The sequence below is a fragment of the Accipiter gentilis genome, chromosome 4 (genome assembly GCF_929443795.1).
Source record: "Accipiter gentilis chromosome 4, bAccGen1.1, whole genome shotgun sequence".
NCBI classification, from domain to species: domain Eukaryota; kingdom Metazoa; phylum Chordata; class Aves; order Accipitriformes; family Accipitridae; genus Astur; species Astur gentilis.
The window spans coordinates 29460203-29481982 of NC_064883.1; the positions used below are offsets into that span (position 1 = coordinate 29460203).

Sequence of the window (21780 nt, forward strand, 5' to 3'; positions counted from 1 at the left end):
TCCTCTACCCCCACCCAGACAGCATATCTACCCAGTGATCTACTCTCCCATGATAAGAAAAGGAAAAGAACTATTTGTAATTGCATGCATTAGATCTTGAGTCATGCAACTGCTGTGAAACACACAACTGTAACGTGGGTGGGGTGCATGTCTCTTCTTTCCATCAGAAAATGGAAAGCTTTTGGAGAAGAGCAGAATGGAGGGCTGGAATTCAGGGGAGTGATTCTGCTGCGCATTCATTTTAGCTGAGAGAAGAGAAAACAAATTAGGAAGCATTACATATTTTCACCTGCTTTTGCCACAAAATTTGTCTTAATCTACCATTAGGACTGTTAATCGAGTCCATATCTGCCACAGCATTTCCCTCACCACATTTCTTCCTTATGAATACATGATGGCCTCCACCCATCCCACTGGCCCACAGTGCTCATGGTCCTGAATGCAGCCCAAAAACTTCTCAGATAGCATGCAAGTTTTTCTGGGGTTTCTATGATTTTCTCCTTGCTTTCTAGAGATGTGCTGTTCTCATCTCCATTGTTCCTCTTAGCAAGAATGATGCTTATCTGTTACAGCCGGGTACAAGGAGAGCTGGAAAATACTGCCATTCAACTTTGTCAGCCTTATTTCAGGATATTTGGAGAGGACAGGAACAAATCTAGATACAGAGAAAACAAAGGCTCATTTGTACAAGCAGAATAGATGTCTTCTACATTATCATAACAAATACATTTGTCATGTATTTCAACAACAGCAAAGTAACTGTGAAACCATTAGTGTAATCAGGGTGTGGCCATGTTAGAGGTAGGTCACATATAGAAGTGAAAAACCACTTTTTCACAACAAAATGCACCACCAAATATTATTAATACATGCACAGTGTTCACTGCAAAGTGCCAATTTAAAAACTGACTTTGGGATAATTTAAAAAAAAACCAGCTAACTGCCAATAAATCTTTTGAAATTACCTCTTTCCTTGGCAGCATAACGATCCCAAAAGCCAAAAGGAGCAACTGCAAAGAAAGTCAGCAAAGAGAATATGCAGTATCCTTGGAATCTCAGACTCCCAAGCTGCTGAACTAGTAACTGTTTATTAACTATGTGCATGATCTTTCAAATGCTAAGAAGGTTGCCAAATTTAGATGTATTTTCACGTGCCTGGCCAAAGATGCAGTTCTGACCTCACCAAAGTCTCTGGTAAATTTTAGCCAGCTCCTCAGTAAAATAACTTGTTTTTTTTTTTAAATAACACAAGTGGAACAATGTACTATTCTCTAAATGCATTCTTAAATATGGCTGAGCTGTCTCAGCTGGAATTATTCAAAGCAATTACCCCTTAAAGCATCGAAACATATTTGCTGTGCAAAACATGGTGGTAATTTAAAATGCTACCATCCTTCTGCTATAATTATTTTATCTCCAGCAGGGTTGGAGGAACAGAACATAGGATTTCTTGGCTGCTTTGGAGTAAAACCTGGAGTTTTAATATAAATTGCCTGTAAACGCAAGATTAAGCTAAACTAAACTACCTGATGACTTTTCTAAACTGAAGTAACAGAAGGAGATGGTGACATCTTCACCTTTGTTCACTATACTTCAGTGTCTGTCAGTGCCTTAGATACTCAAGAAAAAAAATCAGCCAAAAGCATTGGTTTGGAAAAGTTATGGATAATGAAAATAGGTTTTTAAATCAAGAGAGGGTTCTATTTGCACTTAGAATCTCATCTTTTTAATTTTACCTTAACCCTGCCAAGGCTTCATTGAATTTTCTGACGCTTGCCTTTTTAACTTCAGATGCAAACCTCTGAAATTTTTTTTCTCCCCTTCTTTTATGGTAATTTCTACTCAGTGAATAAAATCTAAAGTACACTTCAAAGGAGCACTTTGCAATGCTACAAAATGACGTAAAAATGCAGCATTATCTAAAAAAGAGGTAGAGTCACTACACGGAGTGACTGCAGACAGCAGGCAGCGCCTGACAGCGCTGCCCAGCCGAAAGCCACCCGGCCCGGCTGAGGTGGCCCAGGGGAGGCCGCAGGAGAGGAGCCGAGGAAGCAGGGCTGGGCTGCCCAGGCCTGCCCGGGGCTCCCCCGTGGGGCTACTGCCCCCGCAGCGGCCACAGCCTCTCCGCCCGGGCCTCCAGCCTCGCAAGCCTTCGCAAGGCGATCCTCAGCCTCCGCTTGGTGGGCAGCCCGCGTGCTCCTAAGGCTTCGGGGAGGAGCAGGCCTCTCCATAGCGCGGAGGGGACGCCTCCGCCCCGGCCCGCCTCAGCTCTCGGGTCGGCCTCGAGCAGCGAGTCCCCGCGAGGGGAAGCCGTCGCAGGGAGCGGGCCTGGCTCCTCCTGCCCCCCGCAGACGGGTTCTCAAGGCCCGGGGGGGCAGCTCGCCCGGCCAGGCTCTGCGGGGCGGCTGACCCCGGACCGAAGGCGGAGGGCGGTGCTCCGTGCACCGGCGTGGCTCCCGCGGAGGTGGCCGCCACGGGGCGCCCGGCAGCCCGCGGCGCGGCCCCACTTCCCCCCAGGCGGAGGGCGGGCGAACTCCCGCCGTGCAGGGCTGCCGCAGAGCCGCCCCGCGCCTCCTGCTCGCAGCGTCTCCGGGAGCCGGCGGCCCCTGCCGCCTGCCCGCCAAGGTAAACCGGGCAGGGAGGGATTAGCCGGACGCCCAAGGGCTCCCAGCGCCAGCCCAAGGCCCCGACGGGGCGGGAGGGCGGAGGTGCGGCCGCCGCGGGAAGCGTGAGGTGCCCGGCTGTGGCGTGGCGGGGGGCGCGGGGTGTCCTTCTCACTGTGGTGAGAAACGATGCCGGCAAATACCGGTGCCCGGGGTGGGGAGCTGCGGCAGACCCCGCTCTGGGCACGGCCTGTGGTGCCCTCAGAGGGCGGCAGCCCCGGGTGGGCAGCGCGGGTGCCCGCAGAGAGGAGCCCGCCAGCACCCGCCGTGCCGCCTCGCCGGCCGGGAAAGCCCATGGCGCGAGCTGCCTCTCACACACACACACACACACACACAAGCCTCCCCCTCGGGACCGGGAGCCTTCCGACGGCAAACGTGGCCTCGGTGGGCTGAAGAATGGGATTTCGTGCTGCGGTGCGGGGTCCCAGTGTTGGTTGGTTGCTCTCTTCGGTAGGGTTAACCAGAGTCAGACCTTCACTGTGCCCAGAGCGTGAGGGGGCGAGATCGTTTGCAAGGCAGGATTGCGAAAGCTTCCCTGCAGCCTCGTGAGGCAGGTGGGATCCCGGGGACGCACTGTGCCCTGGTTTAGGTGGCTGCGTTGGGAAGGTGAAGGCAGGCGGCAGAAACCGCAGACCAAGCGGCCTGGCATGAGTGGCCAAAAAATACACCATGTGAATGTGCTAATCTACCAGTCTTAAACTAAGCATGTAAGAAGGTGGTGTGGTTATGGCAAAACAGCCATTACAGACTTCCAAGGAACGTGATTTTCATCTCTCTGCTGGTGGTGTATGTGGCCACGTGGCTTAGGGAAGAAATAGATGCATCTCCTGACTTTGGGAAGGCCTGTCCTACATGATACCCTCATTTGAATACCATGGAGAAGTAACATAAATACAGTTTCCAAAAGCTTGGGGTGGTTTTTGAATCCCTTGTGCACCAAAAGAGAAGTTATTAAATCCATTCATTGTCACACTGGGAAGATGTATCCCGTAGGGTCTTTTAGGCAGTGTATCATCCAGCCTGTCTTAACTGTCATTAAAAATTTGGATGCAGGAATACAGCCTACAAACAAAATATGCAGGGTGCCACCAAACTGGGACAGACAGCTTGACTTTTTGAGGTCCCTTCCTGTCCCAGATTACTCTGATTCTGTGATTAGCATGGCTGCGGCTTGACTGCCCCTCAAACCTTCTGTTTGCAGGATTTTGCTAGTCTTTGCTATGGTTGTAGTTCCCCTTTGTGAACTATATGACATGCGTGTTTTGTCATCTGTTCCTGACTTGCTTCTAGTACTCATTTCACATATGACTTTATTGATGTCACTGTTAATTAATTACCCTGCTGCTGCGCAACAGTGGAGTAAATGTAGTGTTTCCAGGACTCGATTTAGTACATCTGCTTCATTAGAGACAAATAGGTAAGCCCCGGTGCTTCAGAGGGCTGTACTACATGACCTGCTCCACCTGTGTAGATTCCTACTCATTTGTCCTCACTAACTTTACGAAGTTTTTTTCTAGAAACTTTGTAAAGAATGTGACTTTAGGTTAAAACCTTATGTTTAAACCAGAATGTTTAACTTTCTGCTGAACCTGTTAAGTTCTGTTTTCCCCTGTGGGCTTTCTAAGGAAACTATTACATTTAATTGTACTCCATGCTTTGTGCAAGCATTGCTTAAAAATGGAGATAATTTGGTTTGAAATATGGATTACAAATGTCTTTGGGAGGTTTAATCAATGGAGCATTACAGATAGCTGAGTGAGCCTTGTTTTATATTCTCAGAGAATTCTGATACATCTGGGAGCACACATAACTGGAAAAATGTACTGTCTCTGAAAGGGTACTTTTAATCATTCCTTGTGTCTTCTCTTTCTTCTTTAAATACCTCCTGTGGGTATTACAGACTCTCCTCGTGTTTGGAGGCAAATATGACTGAAGGCTCAAAGTAATTTTTGAGTAAATTGTGTTTTAATTGTTCATGCTGGAATTTGTGATTATTTGATGTGCAGTATCTTCAAGCACGGTATGATGCCTTTGAAGTGCTGGTTTATTTTGTTATCAAATGTATTTATTCCAGCTAAGTTTGATTTTTACAGATCAAAAGTCTGATTCTCACTATACTTGAGCAGTGTCTTTTAGATCACACACTGCATCTCATGTGCCTGTGAACTTGATCTTTTGTTTTAATTTATAAAGCTTTAGAGACTAACACATTTGGGAGGGTATAACAATTTGCACAAAGGGAGCAACAGTATGAACAGAGGGGCCTGCTGGATGTTCTAACAGCTTAGCTCAGTAGTGCAGCCTGAGATTTATTAGGTAGTAAAGAATTTACCCAACCCACTAAGATTTTGCATTAACTGTGTTTCACCCTTCCTGTTAGAAGAAATGTCTTGCAGCAATGAGAGGAGCAAGAGGCAGAAAGCTTTCCTTCTCGTGCTCTACAGTATGTGGTGAAGGGAGAGGTAGGACTTGGGTAACCCATGGATGGAGGAATCCGCTATTGCATCTCTTTGGCCCTACAAAATGCCTGAGAAAACTACCATTCTGGAGTACTGCTGGAGCTGAGAGGAGGGGTTGCCTTGTTCAAGAGAATACCTGTCTTGTTTGCAGATTCATGAACATCTATCCTTTGAGAAGATCTGGGAATGTGGATTTTCTTGGAAGAGTGTTTATGTTTCAGAGGTGGCTTTACAGGAATGTAGCTGAATTTGGGTTTCCTGCATATCATTCAGCTATCAAGGCCCCTATCCTTTCCTGCTCTCTCCGCAAACTACATGTGTTTTTCTTTCCCGCAGACTTTTTTTTCATCTTTCATTTCAGTATGTCTTGGCTTGTCTTTTGTTGTAGGTCCATCCGACCTGTTGTGATGATGACTTCATGTAGTCAGGTACTGATCTGGGGGGAAAGTGAAAATAAAACTTATTTGCCTGCAGCAGTATAGAAGCTTTAGCCTGTTTCTTTTGGAAGGTCTCTAGTGACAGTGGTAACTTGCATCCATGCAGACCTTCCAAAGCACTTTTTGGACTTTATAGGTAGGATCCTCCTCACACAACTTTAGACATTAGCATTTTAATTAGCCACCTGAGGTTCTGAGTCACCTTTACAGTCAACGAGAGAGATAGGTACTGATAAAACTTGGTTCAGCTGCCCAGTTTTAGACAGCTACCATGAATCATGCTCTATAGAATTGCCTTTCTTTCCCTTTGTTGACTAAAAAGAGCCTGGGATGACCAGGTCAGATGCAGATGTCAAAGAAACTCCACTATATGTCTTTTCATGATTAGGAGTGATCCATGATACAATAAAATTGCTTTTGGAAAAGCAGGCATTTTAGGCAGCTTTCCTTATCATCCAGCCTATTGATTTGTAGCTACCCTAGATATTAACAGTATAGCTGCCACTGTAGAAGATAGTATGTTGCACTGTGAAGGAAAGAAGCTAGGGTGCCATGTTGTTCTTAAGTTTCTGTAGGAGACTTTTGAGCATCTATATGAGCATATATGAACATGTGTTCCTCACTATTCCTCAGTATTAATTTATAGCATTGCTCCTGGGCTGTGAATGAAAAGGAAACACAAATTACTTTGATCTGACTACAACTTTAATGTGGGAATTCACAAACTGGTTTGATAATGACTATTTAAAAAGTTTAAGTCTGTCATTAGTTTCAAAGCCTGTCTTCCAGTAAAGTGACCTTTTAGATCTGTGGCTAGCTAATTGCTCTCATAATTTTTGCTACCAGAAGCTATGTCAGCCCCCACACAGCACTGTTTCTTCTTGTTGAGCATTGATCCAGCATGCCATGAGTTTAGGCTCAAATAAATTAGGGCTACAGTTATTAGGAGTATTTTGGGGAGTAGACACGTTATGAACCCTAGAAGAAAAAGAAGGTTCAGTATATATGAACCAAATTTTTCTAGGATACTCTGTTTAGAAAGGCATACAGAGACATTTCTAATAGAAGTTTTGCACTGGATGCATCTCCTCAGTCCATTTCCATTTTTACTTTCAGTCTGTATTTGCTTGTAATCTAAAGCAGCGGATGTAAAAGTGTGACATGTAACACTAATATTAAAGGATGAATCTTCCTGTGTGTGTGCTATCAGTGATGGGCAGACCCTACATGGCTGATATCACTAACAATGCAAAATTCTCCATTGCCCTCAGACAATCCAACTGATATAATAAAAATTTTGGTGAAAACCTTGTCATTGTACCTACACCTATCAGGGAGAGTGGGAATGTATGGGGAGCAAATCTGCTTCTAGCAGCATTCTTAGTTCATCAAGCACAGAGAAAACAGCTAGGAGCCAAAATCAGAGGCAGTCACTGGATGCTTTTGCTGATAAAAATCGCAAATGACCTTCTGAGTCCCCAGTTTTAGGCAAAATAATGTGTCTGCCTAGAAGGTAGCTCACCAAGAGAGTGGGCAAGCTCTACAGAATTGTCACTTAACCTACTGGCATCAAGACCATATAGGCAGCAAATGAAAACTTCTTCCTCGGAGGCCTTAGCTGATCTGTTTTGGTACTCTCACTGCATATTCAGGTAGCCCAGACTGCAGACACATGATTACTTCTCTCCCGATTCAGAGCAAGATTTTGATGTACTTTTGAAGATTTCCTAGTACTTTCTGACAGTACTAAAAGCCCACATTCTCTCCCTTGCTGTGGGAATTCATTGAAGCACAGAAACAAGAAGTATGTATCAGCTCAAAAAGCGTTTTTGAAAGTTGTTGTGTTGTCTCTGCACATTTTAAAAAATAATCATTTAAATAACAGTCAAGTCTACATTACTGTTCTTTGTGCTTTTTGATGAAATCATATATTTGGAAGGTCTGCTGTACATGTGGCTTGGAGGGTGTAAGTTGCTGAGGTAACCCTGAGGAAGTGAGAATACATGTTAAAAACATGAACACGGATAACATTTCCAAAGACTTGTGGTTACAGCTTAGTTTTGTACTTTGGTGACCACATCTTCATGACTGAGGGAAAGCCGGCACGCCTAATGTTTGAGGTGTGCAATACAAATGAGCCAGTAGTTTTGGGTGCAAGTCCTAGGAAGGAATTCAGCATAAACTCAACTGCAGTTTTGTCCCATGGGGGCAATGTTCTTCCATGAAATTCAGCAAAGCCTTTCATATCTGTCACTAGATTGACCTCCTTTGTCTTCCCTGTGTTATGATGGAGTTGCAATCTCTGACCAGATCAGTTGTTCCATCCCTCCACTTGATAAGGAAAAAAGAGAGGGAGGTGGTGGCATTTCCTTCTCATGGAAAACCTTACAGAAATGTAAGAATTACACTGGAAATGTCACAATGTTCTTCTCTTGCTGCGTTTTCTTCCCATAACTGTTTCCTTTGCGGGGTTCAGGGCTTGCTGGGCTGTGGCAAAGCAGCCACAGCCATACCAATATAACATCCCATCTGTGGTGACTCCAGGCTTCCACTTTCCTTACAGATCTTCGTCTGAAACCCACTGCTTATAGCTATTTGTCATCACTGTGCATTACATAGACTGAAAGAAACAGCTTTTCTGGGTGGAAAGTTAATAATAGGCCTTGAAATTGTACCTGACTCTTCAGTCAGTAGTAAAGCTGAGAAAAAGGTTTAGAAAAAAAATCTTCATTTAATTTTTCTACCACTCACTATGGAACTGAGCACTGTACTTCAGTGAAACGCCTAGAAATTCGTATTAAAGCATTACTTGCTTCATTTAATTTTAATAAACAAACTGTGTATGAAGCAAACAGATGGGGTCAGTAAAATTTTTACAGATTTGTTTTCACACTTTTGCTTCACTCTTATCTGTTAAAGCATTTTATGCTAGTGTCTTTTCCTCTTTCAGTCTTCCTTTCCCATACCATGTATGCCCTCCTTTAAACATTTCTGGCAGTAGTAAGAACATGTGATTACAAGAGATAAGATGGTGACTTAGAGCTTTTGGCAATGACTACAGCCTAGGAATATGTTACTTGTATGGGTAGACAGTTCTGTCATGGACCCTTATAGCATATCTTGCATTTATCTCTAATGGCTCATCAGGTGGGTAGGGGTTGAATGTTGGAAAAGATAAGACATTGATTATTCAATGTAGCAGCTCCTGCACTTAAATTTTTTATTGTAGCTTTTCATTCCTTTTCTCCTCTTCCTAAGTTTGTGCTATTATTTCCATTATTCCACACTTAGTATCTCTTGATTCCATTGGGAATTGAGGAGGGGAAGGATTTTCCCCCATTGTGGATCCCTGTATGTCTTCCTCTCATCTGGGGACTCCCTTGTCTACCGTTTTCTGCTCATTAGACAATGTATTCACGTAGGATCAGCCTACCTTATGGATTGTGAAGCTAAATATCAAAATCTTCACTAAGTAGAGAGCCTCAAGACACACTTTGCATAGCTCACTGACCTGAGGATAAGGGAATTCTGGGAATAGTTCAAAAGTAGCAAATGGGAATGAAATGCTTGTAGCCCATCTGCTCAATTGCAGGGTGCAGTTAAGCTAAGCATTCTGCTGGATCCAAACTTAATTAATAATTGCACTATTCTCATTTGATGGCAATTTTTTTAAGTACAAGACAGTTTCTTGTTGTCATGTAAGTTCTGTACAGCAATGTTGGGTAACTGGAAAAAACGGGAAGGAAGATATTGCACCAACATCAGCAAACTACAGATTATGGGAAGGAATGTGGAAACAGAACAAACTTGCGCTACTTGGACTTACATTACTCTTTCACTATTCTGCTCTCCCATCAAGGCAGGGAATGGGAGGAACCTATAAATGAGATTCTTATTTTCTGGTAACATATGTCTGCAGTTGTTTATACCTGAGTAGAGCTGAAGTAGACATCTGTCAACACAAGATGGATAAGCCTAGATCAGCTGGTGGTTCATGAGCTGAATCCAGCTCAGGGGACACACTTCCATCCAGCTTTCTGCCTTTCCCAGGAGAAGATAAGTTGGGGGAATGGAGATTTTGCTCCTGCGTGCCAGTAATCTGTCACAGAATAGGAATTGTTTCTTCTACCAATCTGTGTGAAGATGTAGGATTGGAAGTATGTCTCCTCCTACCATTTCATTCTATGCAGAGAGTTTGTGCTGCCTGGTTGGCTCATGGGGAGAAAGTCCCCAAACTGGACCATTCTGCAGTAAATAATTCTGTGACAAAGGAAAAAGAAGATGACTGAGTCTGTAGCCACACAGTATTTCTGTAATGTTCTTGGACCCACAGGCCAGACTGAAGCACATTGTCTGCTGGGAGCATACTACATAAAAATGAACAGAAGTGGCACTGCTTTCAAGCTCCATAAAAGCAGCCCCCTTTGGGAGCTGACAGGAGGCTACAAAGTGAAGTTCTGGTACCTAGAAATTGCTCCCCAGCTTTCTTCTCCCTGAGTTTGTGCTTTACACTGGGGTTTCTTTTTCCCCTTGCATAAAGTGCTTTTAAGTCACAGTCCCCAGCTGCTCAAGTACATTTGGGATACGTTTTCTAGAGCCCAGGATCCATACTCTGTGTCTGTGCCTGAGAGTGATCCTGGAGAAGAGCGTGATGAATGAGTTGTCTTGCACCTAGCCTGCATGCCATATCCCTCTGTGCTCCTTTTCCGTAGCCATAGCATACGCTGGCTGTCACTGGTTAAATGTTATTCCTGTCCTCTCTCATCTTCCTACAAGAGCCCTTTGCTAACCCCCTCCTCTGGCCTTGAGTAACTTCCTCCTGACATACTGTGGATAAGCTTTTAGGTAGTTCCTTGTTCCTCTCAGCCTCTCTTAACCGAGCCTCTGGGACCATTCAATAATCTGGCTATCCCACCTCACCCTAAGAACAGGACCCACAGCTGCTTCTCCCAAACACCACTCTCAACAAATGTGATAAAGAAGAGAGTATGTGTTTGGGGCAGTGCATGGGGGAGAGGGGAAGGCTGGGGAGCACAGAGGTGATGGATGCTGAGGCAGCATCATCTGAAGGACGGCCTCAGACTCAGTGTCCCGCGGTACTTTAAAAACATACTAAAACTCTTTCTGTCTTTCTCTTTCCAATGGAAAATGAAGTACTCAAATATATATCACTGAAAAAAATAGTGGTGTACTTGTGCTCAGTTGGTGTACTCGTGCATAGGAGTTCCTGTGGTGTTTAAATTATCATTATCATCTTGGCAAAACAAGGGTAAAATACACTGCAGTCATCACTAAAGTGCAGCAGTGCAGCTTTCAGGTCTACAAAATCTGGTTGTTTGGACTAATAAAGACTCCTTCCAAATTCAGTCCTAATTGCAGGCTTGTTCCTGTAATACAAATGAGTTAGCTGTGAATTTCCAAAACACCAAAAAAGGGAACAAGCTTTCAAGACATTTAATTGTATAAATGGCATAGTTACAGTTTCTGTGAAACAGAAGTATGATCTGTGAGTTTGGGGTGTCTTATCTAAAGATATTTGTGCTTACATCTGGGTGGATGATTCTAGAGTTAGTAGAGTGTGAATTAAAAGCTTAATTATCAGGTGTGCCTTTAGTCTTGCTAGAGTCAGCTTGAGCAATGTGATAGAAAATAACAAGGCAACTGGAGTCAAAATCAGTTCCACAGTGTATGTAAAAATGTGTCTGGAGCAATCAATGGAAAATGCTAGAAGTGGGTTTTGTGGCATGGTCACCTGAAGATGCTCTAGTGCCCCAGGTTATGTTGGAAAAGGATTCTCTCACATGATTGTATTTATCTGCTTTTTTTTTTAATTCAAAGCCAAATGTGACTTACTTTTAAACTAGGAAGGATACTTTGCAGTTGTTATCAGTCTTCCTGCAGCTCCTAGTGTTTTAGTGTGTAGCTTTTATTCCATCATGAGTAGAGTTATGACATGTCACACCCATCCCTGAGACAAATGTGCAGTGTAATTTCAGCTGTAGATAAACCTACAGTCATTGGCACACCAGATTTCCCAGAAGAATAGGTGATATGAGTAAGATGCTGCTTTCAGAGTTATCTATGTGTGCAAGCTTTTTCTTGGAAAATGCCACACTTATCAATGTTAGGTAAGTGCAGTGCTCGAAGCAGTCTAATTGCTTTTGATCCATCCTTTTCAAAATATGAGTTAGTATTAAAATAGAAGAGAGTTACAAGGTCATGTTATGTAGGTAAGAAAGAGAAAAGTCAACATGCTAATTGCCAAATCTGATTGTCATTTTGAAAGCCTGGGGGCAGCTGCCATTTCTACTTTATCACTCCAAAACTTCAGTTTCCTTTCTTAGTATCTACTAGAAGTAGTAACTAATTGGATTATTCTTCTAGGCTGAATTCTGCAGAGACAGATGTTCTCTCATATTCTACTTCATAAAAATTGACCTAAATGGCTGTTGGGGACTTTTTACTAGACATGATGCAATAGCTGGTTAAGGAACTTCCATCCTGCCTCACTTAAGTATGTGAGAGACATTTGAATAGTCAGAGTTTTTAACACCTAACTGTAAAATCATTGTAAGAAAACTAGTTAGATGTATTTCAGACCTGCAGTCAGTTTGGCCAGCAAGTTGTCTCCAACAGTGGCTAGCATCACGTGCTTCAGAAGGACATACAAGAAATTCTGTGCTGGAGGGTATGGCATAACCTGTCTATCATGAAAGCTTTACTCTGGTTCCAAATTGGTGGAGCCTTTGTTTTAGGTCTTGAAACGTGAGGTTCATCGCCCTTGCCTGAAACTCTCTGAAGTACTAACAATTCTAGCTATAACTGGTTGTAGAGAAAACCAACTCCTCAGCTTGCTAACTCACCAGTTTTGGTGATGAGTTTCACAATTACACTGTGCATGTTGTGCTGGAACAGTTATGCAGACTTTCAGTTTCATTTACTATCCCATTGATTTTGTGTTATAAGCCAGGATGAAATGATGCCTCCGTAACTTTCCTCTAGGTTTTGATGCATTTTTTTATCACACTACTTTCATATCTCTTTCCTGTGACAATCAGTTACCCTCTTTCTGGCTTTGGTCTTTATGGTGGGGCTTCTGTCACTTTCATCTCTCTTCCCTAATTCTCTTCTTTTATTCTGTCTTTGATGTAGGATGATCTACGTTGCATGGTCTTCCATAGGTAAGGGTGAATCTCTGATTTGAGAGATTTAATCATTGGGTTAATGGTGGGTCTCTCTAAAACGTTAAAGATTTCTTCATTCCCCTCCAAAAAGCATTTAAGCATTAAGCATTAGCAGGAAGTAACAGTGCTGGTAGTGGTCATCTGGATAGTTCGTTTTGGTGGACTTGGTACCCTGGCACTTAACACGCTGTAGTGCAGGGGCTGGGACATGAAGGTGTGCTTTTGATCTTTCTGTGTGACTTGTAAAAATACACTTCATGTATTTTTCTCCTTGCTATTTGCATATGTAACAGTTTAAGAATAACAACAATGCTTTGAATGTAATGAATGTGTCTGTAACTGTTCACCAGATTACTAAATGGACTGGTTCCCAATACTGTTTGTAGCATGAATCCGCTGTATGTCTTTGTTCTACTGATACTATGCTGTTCCTCATTCCTTTTTTGTTTGTAGCCTTAGTGTGATTGAACTGCATCAACTGAACTGAGACTGCGTTGCAGAGATGGTAATCTCGTGTGCAATACCGTTGGTGTTTCCTGTTTGGTATTGCACAAGGGCTTGAGTTTGATTTCAGATTGCCAGTGCAGAAGCCTTGTTACCATGTGACTTAGACCACTCTTCCTGTTGAAAGGGACTGGCTTTCAGTAATTCTCAGAGCTATCGGATATTAACAGTTCAAACTCTGATGAGTATAGTACCATGCCGGGTTTTTTGAGCTACACCATATCATCACCCTGTCAGCTTTCATATTTTTTAATAGTTTCTTTTTTAAGCAGGGTGAATTTGGTGCCATAGTTTTACTACTCATTCTGTTAGCTTCCTGCCAAGTGATAATGATTCTATCATACAATTCCATTTCCTATATATTGTTCATAGACATAGTGCTGTTGTATTATGTAAGTGTGTGAATCGCAAAACTTTCTTCATTCTTAAAAAAATAAAGTTGTTTTATTATTCTCTCTAATACCTAACAAATAAAAATGTATGCAACCACCCAGGAATCATATCCTGATTTTAATTACAGAGTTCATATTGTAGACCAGGAAAGGCAGTTTCTGTTCCACCTGTCAGTGCATGACACTAAATAACATAGGTGAGATTCTGCTTAACCCAGGTAATATTGTGCACCTTGAGACTGAGTGCAAGGACTGCTTCTTCATTCTTGCATTTGAGCAAGAGAGTTCTCAGTCAGTGCTTTTCTTTGGTGCCCTTGAATACTGACCATCCCCGTGGGAGAAGAGTGTTGTTCACTGTCAGCAAAGTACGTTGCTCATGCAAGCACAAGTTGGACCAGGGAGTGTTTGCTGTCCATCTCTGTGGGCTAGCTTTCTTTCTGTGCACCTGCCGAATTTCTCTGGTGTTAGAAGTGAGATAACTTAATTCTGACTTCCTAGCCCACAGCTCAAAAATGTAGAAGTTTACATCTCAATTTCAAAATAAGGGTGTTTATGGACTAGATATTTAGGAAAGGGAAGAAGGTTTGTGGGGGTCTGTTGCCAAGTTTAGAAATAGAGTGCACAGGAGTTTTGTATGGTCATCCAGGACAGCAGGGCTGGTTCTTGGCAAAAGAGAATGGTTGGAGGCCCCCTCACAGGGGCACCTGAATGCATGCAAGTAGGTCTTTGGAAATGGCAACAAAGTGTGTGATGGATAAAAGACAGATACTGTAAAAGACAGATGCTAACAAGTAAGGAGAAGTAGGAACAAATATGCAGAAACCATATTTTTTCATTAGTGAGCTGAAATACAAAGATTCTAGAAGTACACAGAGTACAATAAAATACAAGGTATTTTGTTATTCAGATATCTTAATTTATATTCAAATTATTTTTATCAGCAAAGAGGCTGCTAAATCTGAAATTGGGAATGTAAAAAAATAATAGGTCTAGCAGGTCTGGGGTCTGGTGGGGTGAGTAAATGTATTGATGAGTCAAAATACGAGTTGATATTTATGTATTACCTAAACATGTGAGAGTTTAATATGCGTAAACTAAATAGTGAGGCTTGGTGGTTAGAATAGCAAGCTGAAGAGAAAGTGCCTCAACCCCTTAGATATATAGTATGAGAAATGTGGGAGTATCTAAAAAAAAAAAAAAAAAAAGAGGTTTTCATGATAGCCTAATGAAGATTTGTGAATGCGAACTCTGTGGGGAATAAAAGACAAGGAATACCTCTGCCTGTATGCTTGCTGTTACTTCAAAAAGTGATCTAAAAGACATAAGTTTGAAGATGAATCCTTTCAAAAATAGGTATAGGTTTCACATGTATGCCTTCCCACAAGCCCCTCCTTAGCATGTTTAATCTTGACAACCACAATTTCCTCTTTTTATTTTAATTCTGATTTTTTTTCTCTGCTTAAAATCTTATGCATAACTTGGGAAATGTATGGTAAAAGAACTGTCTTTTTTTTTTCCCTCTTCAATTTATTGTAGTTGATAGTGATTTTAAGAGTTACTAGTATTAATACTACATACAGAAAAACCTGTCAGAAAAGTTACTGTTTAGTGGATATAGAGGAGGACTGAGTATGAAACTCAATATTATGCTGGTAAATCTTGTCCCCTTTTTTGTTAATAATAGCTCATACACCTGCAGGTTTCACTCTGACCTGGTTTGAATAAGTTCAAGGCTATTTACAAAAGTCAAAAGAATTTGCTGGTCCAAAATGCAGCAACATCTTCCTTGAATGGGATAGTTCGCAAATCTGCATATTGTATTGTCTGTTTGTTCCTACTGTGGCAATCAAATAAAAGAAATGGAAATGATTGTGGAGAGGAGTCAAAGAGGAGGAAAGTGGATGGGCACTCTTTTGCAGTTCCACATTTTGGGGATTCACTTTACTATCTTGCTTTTCTAGCTCTTGACAAAATCCCTGATGAATTTGGAGAGTTCTGTGATCAGTTTAAGAGATCACTGAGTGTGTTTTAACGTAAAAATATCTTCAGGGTATTTGGTGATTATGATGTTAATTTTATCTTCCTAAACCCAATCAATAAAAATTCAAGAGGAAAAAAAAAGGTACCAGTAGGGGCACTGGCTTGATGACAACATGGCTTTATCAGTCTGATGATGATGGATGTCTGTTCATTGAAAGTGACACTTAAAAGGGACACTGGCGTATTTCCTTCTCAAAATATAGGTTCAGTCCTTCTCCCTTCCCCCATGTGCTTAAGGTCAAAAAACCCACTAGTATTAAATGTTATTTATTTGAACTGATAAGAAAAAGTCGTCAGTGACTAACTCAGCTCCAATTTGCAGTGGAATTTCTTACGGAATTCTTTGCACATTGCTTTTTCATAGGATTACCTTATTTTCCTTATGAATCGAATGTGTCTGGAGATTCAGAAAATCATAAAATTGCAAAGAAAGAAGGTCTAAATTTACTAGAACCTGTAAAAATCCCATAATTTGGTGAAAGTGTTATGTAATACAATATTCAGTTCTCTTGCCCCCCCGCCCCCCCTTTTTTTTGTCAACTACTGAAGAGGGTTCTTTGGTTTTGGATATTTTTTTTTTTATTTTTAGACAGTTCTTACTCCTCCTCTTGGTAAGGTCTCCTGCTTGTAACCCAAGAATAATTTTTTTGCAATTTTTATATTTCTATTCTGGAAAAATACAGCAAAGCAGGATTTCAGTTTGTCGAAGGAACCATTATGAAGACTTTTTCCTGAAAGTAGATCTAGCAAGTGCTTAAAAAACCACAAAAACTTACAAATGGCTAGAGCTGGTAAGATTCCCCCAACAGATATTTTGTTCTCCTAAATCAGAAAGCAGGAAAACATAAAATTATTCAATATTATTTAAGCACTGATGACATGCTTGTCAGTATGAACTGCAGCTCCATTTTTTGTCATGTAACAAATCTGACTTCACTCTGCCTGATCAAATAAGTGCTATTTTATCTATCCTTTTTATGAAAATTGATTCTCCCAGTGCCAGGTGTGTAGGAAGCTACACAGCTGTTGATTCAAGTAAATTAATTAGGATTCAGTAATCATTTATCCAACCAGTATACTGCTGAATCTACAGAAAGGGAATTCGATATAGAAAGCTCTGTATAACTATGATATATACAGAGGGAGTGAGCCATCCAGTTTGAGTTTGTCAGCTGGAAATGAAACACATAATATGACTTTAGTTCTCTATTTGCTGAGTCACATGTGACGTGTTCCCTGTTACATGGGCATAGCTGTGCTGTCTCCACCATTGGGCTAGGGTTACCCTCAGCCCTGCCAACCACATCCTTTTAAAATCCTTTTAAAAGTTCCCAAATATTTAAGTCTTTGATTTCCGGAATCTGAGAGAACTGTGAAAGTTCAAAGTCCAGTTCCCAGTTGCCGGTGCCTTGTTTAGTTACACCAGCCACAAAAAAAGTCTAAAGCAGGTAGAATATGCCCGAGCCTGACTGATGAAAGCTGTACATGCCTAATCCTAATGAGTTCTGGTGTTGGGGATAATACAGGTGGTAAGAGGACAAGTGGAAATTAGGCTGGTCTTGCTTACGTAGGTGCCAGAAAGACCAAGTCTGAAGGAGACAGAGCAGCTTAGATTGCTGCAGTATTAACTATCATATTATAGACATCCTACTAAATAATCTTCAAACAACAGATACCGACTTCAGTGGTTCAGTGGCCTTTATCATTTAACTATGAAATAGTTATATGACTCAGGATGCTCTATTAAAGGAAGAACATTAAGGTTGAAGAACAGGATACTTGCTGGTCCTCTTTTCTTTCTCAGTCTTTATAGTCACTAAAGCTGTTCCTGCCTCAGTTGATTGCTTTCTTGGATCGGGTTGGTCCTCATCCTGTAAGGTGCTGTTGCTGTTGACCCTGGCTGGCCACCAGGTGCCTACCAAGCTGCTCTATCACTACCTGTCCTCAGCAGAACAGGGGGAGAAGATATGATGGAAAAGCTTATGGGTTGAGATAAGGACAGGGAGATCATTTACCAATTACTGTTGAGCAAAACAGGCTCAATATAGGGAAATTAATTTAATGTATTGCCAATTAATTAGACAGTAGGATAATGAGAAATAAGAGCAAAACTAAAAACATCTTCACCCCACCCCTCCCTTCTTCCCAGGCTCAGCTTCACTCAGCTCTTCTACCTCTTCCCCCTCAAGTGGCACAGGGGGACAGGGAATGGGATCTGTGGTCAGTTCATAATGCTTTGTCTCTGCTGCTCCTTCCTCCTCATGCTGTTTCCCTGCTCCAGTGGAGGCAGCTGGAACTACTGTCTCTGACATGGGGGCAGCTCCTGGTGTCTTCTCACAGAAGCCACCCCTGCAGTTTCCCCGCCCCCCCCCCCCAAAAAATAACCCCAAACACCTTGCCACATAAACCCAATATAGGTACACACAAACCCAGTGAACCAACAGAACTACTTATATTTATATGTTTAAAGTTTGACCCTAGTTCAAACCCTAGTTTTATGCAATCATTTGCAGGCTTGAGCCTCTTAAGAAAATGGTGTTTATAGTTCTTGTCTGGTAGTGTTCCATCTCAGACACCTTTTACAGTACTTCTCTCCCTGCAAAGGAACAAATTCATGAGAAAGAGGAAGAGGGTTATTACAGAAGCTGTATCTCCCCAGTATCTCAGCACCACTAGTCTGTGGTGCCGTACTCGCACCGGCCTCTTGCAACGAGAGCCACCATTTGCTGTCATGCAGCATGCACCCATTTTCCTTGTCTCGGTGCTCTCCCTCAGATGTCTTGTGGTCAGGTAAGACCGGAGTTCTCTCAGTGCATTAGTATTTGAAAGAAAATAGGGAGAAATATTGAGACAAAAGGTTGGTCATGTACCTGACCATAACCAGGTCCTGCACTAGATAACACCTATTAAACTCTTGTATTAGTCGCCTAAGCCAATGAAAGAAAACTTTCAAGATGAAGCATTCAGGAATTTCTCAACCTCAGACTTTGTTTCCCTCTCCATCTCTCACTAGTTACATTTCTTTGATGTTTAAGATACAGCAATGGTTTATGAGCTAGTGACTTCCTATGAAATGTAAATAATACAAGGAGGGTATTGGAACTCCTAATGCGTGTAGAGCCTACGTGTGTTTAAGCATGTACAGGACTGAGATTCTGATCTGTTAGTAGTTATTTCTAAACGATGGATGAAGGTTTTTGCAAGTCATGAACAGTTGTTTTAAAGTTAATTTGGAACACAATATAAAAGAATGTTGCATATCCTCTGGTTTTGACCATTGCTGGCTTTAAAACAAACTTGTGATGATTCCTTGTCTGTGGATTTTTTTCTTTCAGATGGAGCAAACATGTGATGATATAGATGAAATGTTCAGCAATTTACTTGGGGAGATGGACATACTGACCCAGGTAAATAATTCTTTTTTTCCATTAAGAAAAATAGTTATTATGTGTTAGAGAAGAGAGGCAACTTTTCTACATTTTTCATGTACCTCCATTCTCAATAAATAAAGATACATTTTTTTGAAAAACCTTCAACTAAATGTCTCTGCTTGACATTTAAAACAAGTGGCCTGAAGAATAAGGTAATACCAGTGCAGGCTAGATTGTTAAAGAGAGCTAACTGCTTATGAAAGATGTTTTCTCAAAAAAAAAAAAAAAAAAAAAAAAGGGGGGGGAGGGGGCGCAATTTAAATTCCTCTGGACTCGGTCCCCCAAAAATTCAAAGATTCCGTCAAAACAGGAAGAGTTTGACTCAGAATTTTTGGGTATGAATGCTTTGCATACATGGGTAAATGGGATGTAGCCTGAGTGTGAAATGTAAACTTTGGAAATGAAAATGACATTTTGAATATATGCATAGGAGTAATCTCTAGATATGGCAAAATACTAAAATACAGCTAGGGTGGCATGCAAGAAATTATAGAGACATTATTGCCAGTGCAGAATACACTGAGAGGGAAACTATAAATCAGCATGAGCCTATTTCTAAACCTACAGTCATGGAATACTTCCTGCAAAAGCTGGTGAAAGCAGAATTTTTATTTCTAAAAAAGCCTACAAAGTCAATAAATTTGTTGTATTTTAATAATGCATGCTTGAAAACACTTAAGCTGTCATCCTGGATTCTGTGCGAGTTTGCTTACAGCCTCTGTTTTGAGGGGTCTTTCCTCTTGTTGAATCCCAGTGCTTCCCAAATTAAATACCAGTAATTCTGAGCCACAGCATAGGAATTGTGCTTAAACTGTATGAAAGCCAAAATTTCATATGACATTCTTAGCTGTCAAATCACAATACTTTGCCCCTTGGTAGCCTTCCTGCTTTTTAAGGGCTTTTTATAACCATGCATATTTATTTTATATGTATATGTATATAAAAAGGGAGGGGTTTAGGGTAATTTCATTTCATCATTATGAAAATTAACAAAAGACTCCTTGTGATAAATTTTACCTCCTCAAATTGGATACAGCACTGTTATGAGTGCAGGTGATGGGAAAAGAGTAAGACAGTGAGCCTCTTCTCTCTCTGCTTATGAGTGCAGTACTGGGTGGGATGTGACATGTTCCTGAGATGGAGACTGACTCCTCCTCCTCTCCGAAGTGCTGGCATCACCTCTTACCTCAACATTGTGTGGGAGAACGAGGCAGGCATGTCTGAAAGCCTGAAGACTTTCAGTTAACAGACTCGCATCTGTTAATTCCTTTAAACTCTTAATTTCCAAAATGAGACTGTAGATAGTTTTCCACCTTTTTCACTAACCTGTCTGTTCCTAAAGTGAGTGTAAATGATAGAAGCACACAGAGGTGCGTTCATGTTGCATAACAAGGCTGAAAAATAAATGCAAATTCAGAATTGGGCTTTTATTCTATTTCTGTGTACTTAATTTTAAACTTTTTTTAGCATTTTGATAGTTTTATCTTTAATTTTCCTTTGCACGTACTTTCATATTTTTTTTCTGCACTTTTATGGCCATTATGAGATGTTACGACTTCTTGTTAGATTAGTAATGAAAGTATTTCCTTTATGCTCTTACAGTCAGTTTCATCAATACATTTTGTGCCCTCCCTTTTTCTCACATATTTTTTTTTCTCTGGCACTGTAAAACTACCTCATGTGCTTCATTTCTCCCTCTTCCCCTATTTATACCATATCAGTTTTTATGAGAGTGAGTATTAACACAGAAACAGCATTTAAAGTATCACTGCTTTGGTTTCCAGCTCTGTATAACTTCAGAAGAAACCAACACATCCTGGGTGGGAAATAGGTGAAAAGAGATGCCAAGAAAAACATTTGCATTAATTTTCATGGAAAACACCTGCCAGTTTCAGGCAACTCTATGAAATGTAAATGCCTCTGGTTCAAACTGAGTATGAGCACCAGCAGACAAACATCTCACAGGGATGTATGAACAAGTGTATAGCTTGTAGAATATATGAAGCAATCCTTCTATTCTGCACAGCATTGGTAAGACCTCAACAGTGAAACTGTGTCCAGTGTTGGCACTGCACTTTGAGGAGAAGGAGGGTCGACTGGAGAAAATCCAGAGGAAAGCAATGGGAATTACGAGAATGGAAAGAAACATGACCTGTAAGAAAAGATTGCATGAGGCTGTTTAGTCTAGAGTAGAGGAGACTGAGAGCAATCTTAAAATACATCAAAGGCAGCAGCAGAGCAGAAAGAAGTACTTGGTTCCTTATGTCCATGGAGAGTAGGAAAACAGGGAATGGTCTTCAGCTGTAGCAGAGAAGTTCAGAATGAGCATCACAAGAAAGGTTTGATGGCAGGAATAGCGATATCGACAGTGAAGCAGTGGAACAGATTGCCAGAGGTGGTGATGGAATTTATCTAATAGGAAGCTTTCTAAATCGGGTTAGGTACACATTTTTCACATATGACCAGGTGTAACTGACCTGCCTTAGGACAGGTGAATGATCTAGACAGACCCTTGAAATTCCTTTCAACCTTCTCTACAGTGTTTGCTTATTAGAGCTATCGCCTTCCTCACTGTGGACGGGAGAATGTATCTTTTTCTTCTCCACTGTATGCACTTTTCCTAACTTGTGAAGCACTGGTTCCCTGCCTGCTTCCTGAACAAGGCACAAA

At 41.5% G+C, this 21780-nt stretch overlaps 1 protein-coding gene across 2 annotated transcripts in view; it reads left to right on the plus strand.

The window, feature by feature from the left end:
- Window positions 1-2485: 2485 nt before the first annotated feature.
- Window positions 2486-21780, plus strand: part of APBB1IP (amyloid beta precursor protein binding family B member 1 interacting protein) — a 69076-nt gene continuing 49781 nt past the window's right edge. For both annotated transcript variants that reach the window (XM_049798096.1, XM_049798097.1), the window contains exons 1-2: window positions 2486-2625; window positions 19015-19086. In XM_049798096.1, coding sequence (XP_049654053.1) covers window positions 19015-19086 — 72 coding nt within the window. In that variant the 5' untranslated portion in view covers window positions 2486-2625. The remainder of the gene's footprint in view (window positions 2626-19014; window positions 19087-21780) is intronic.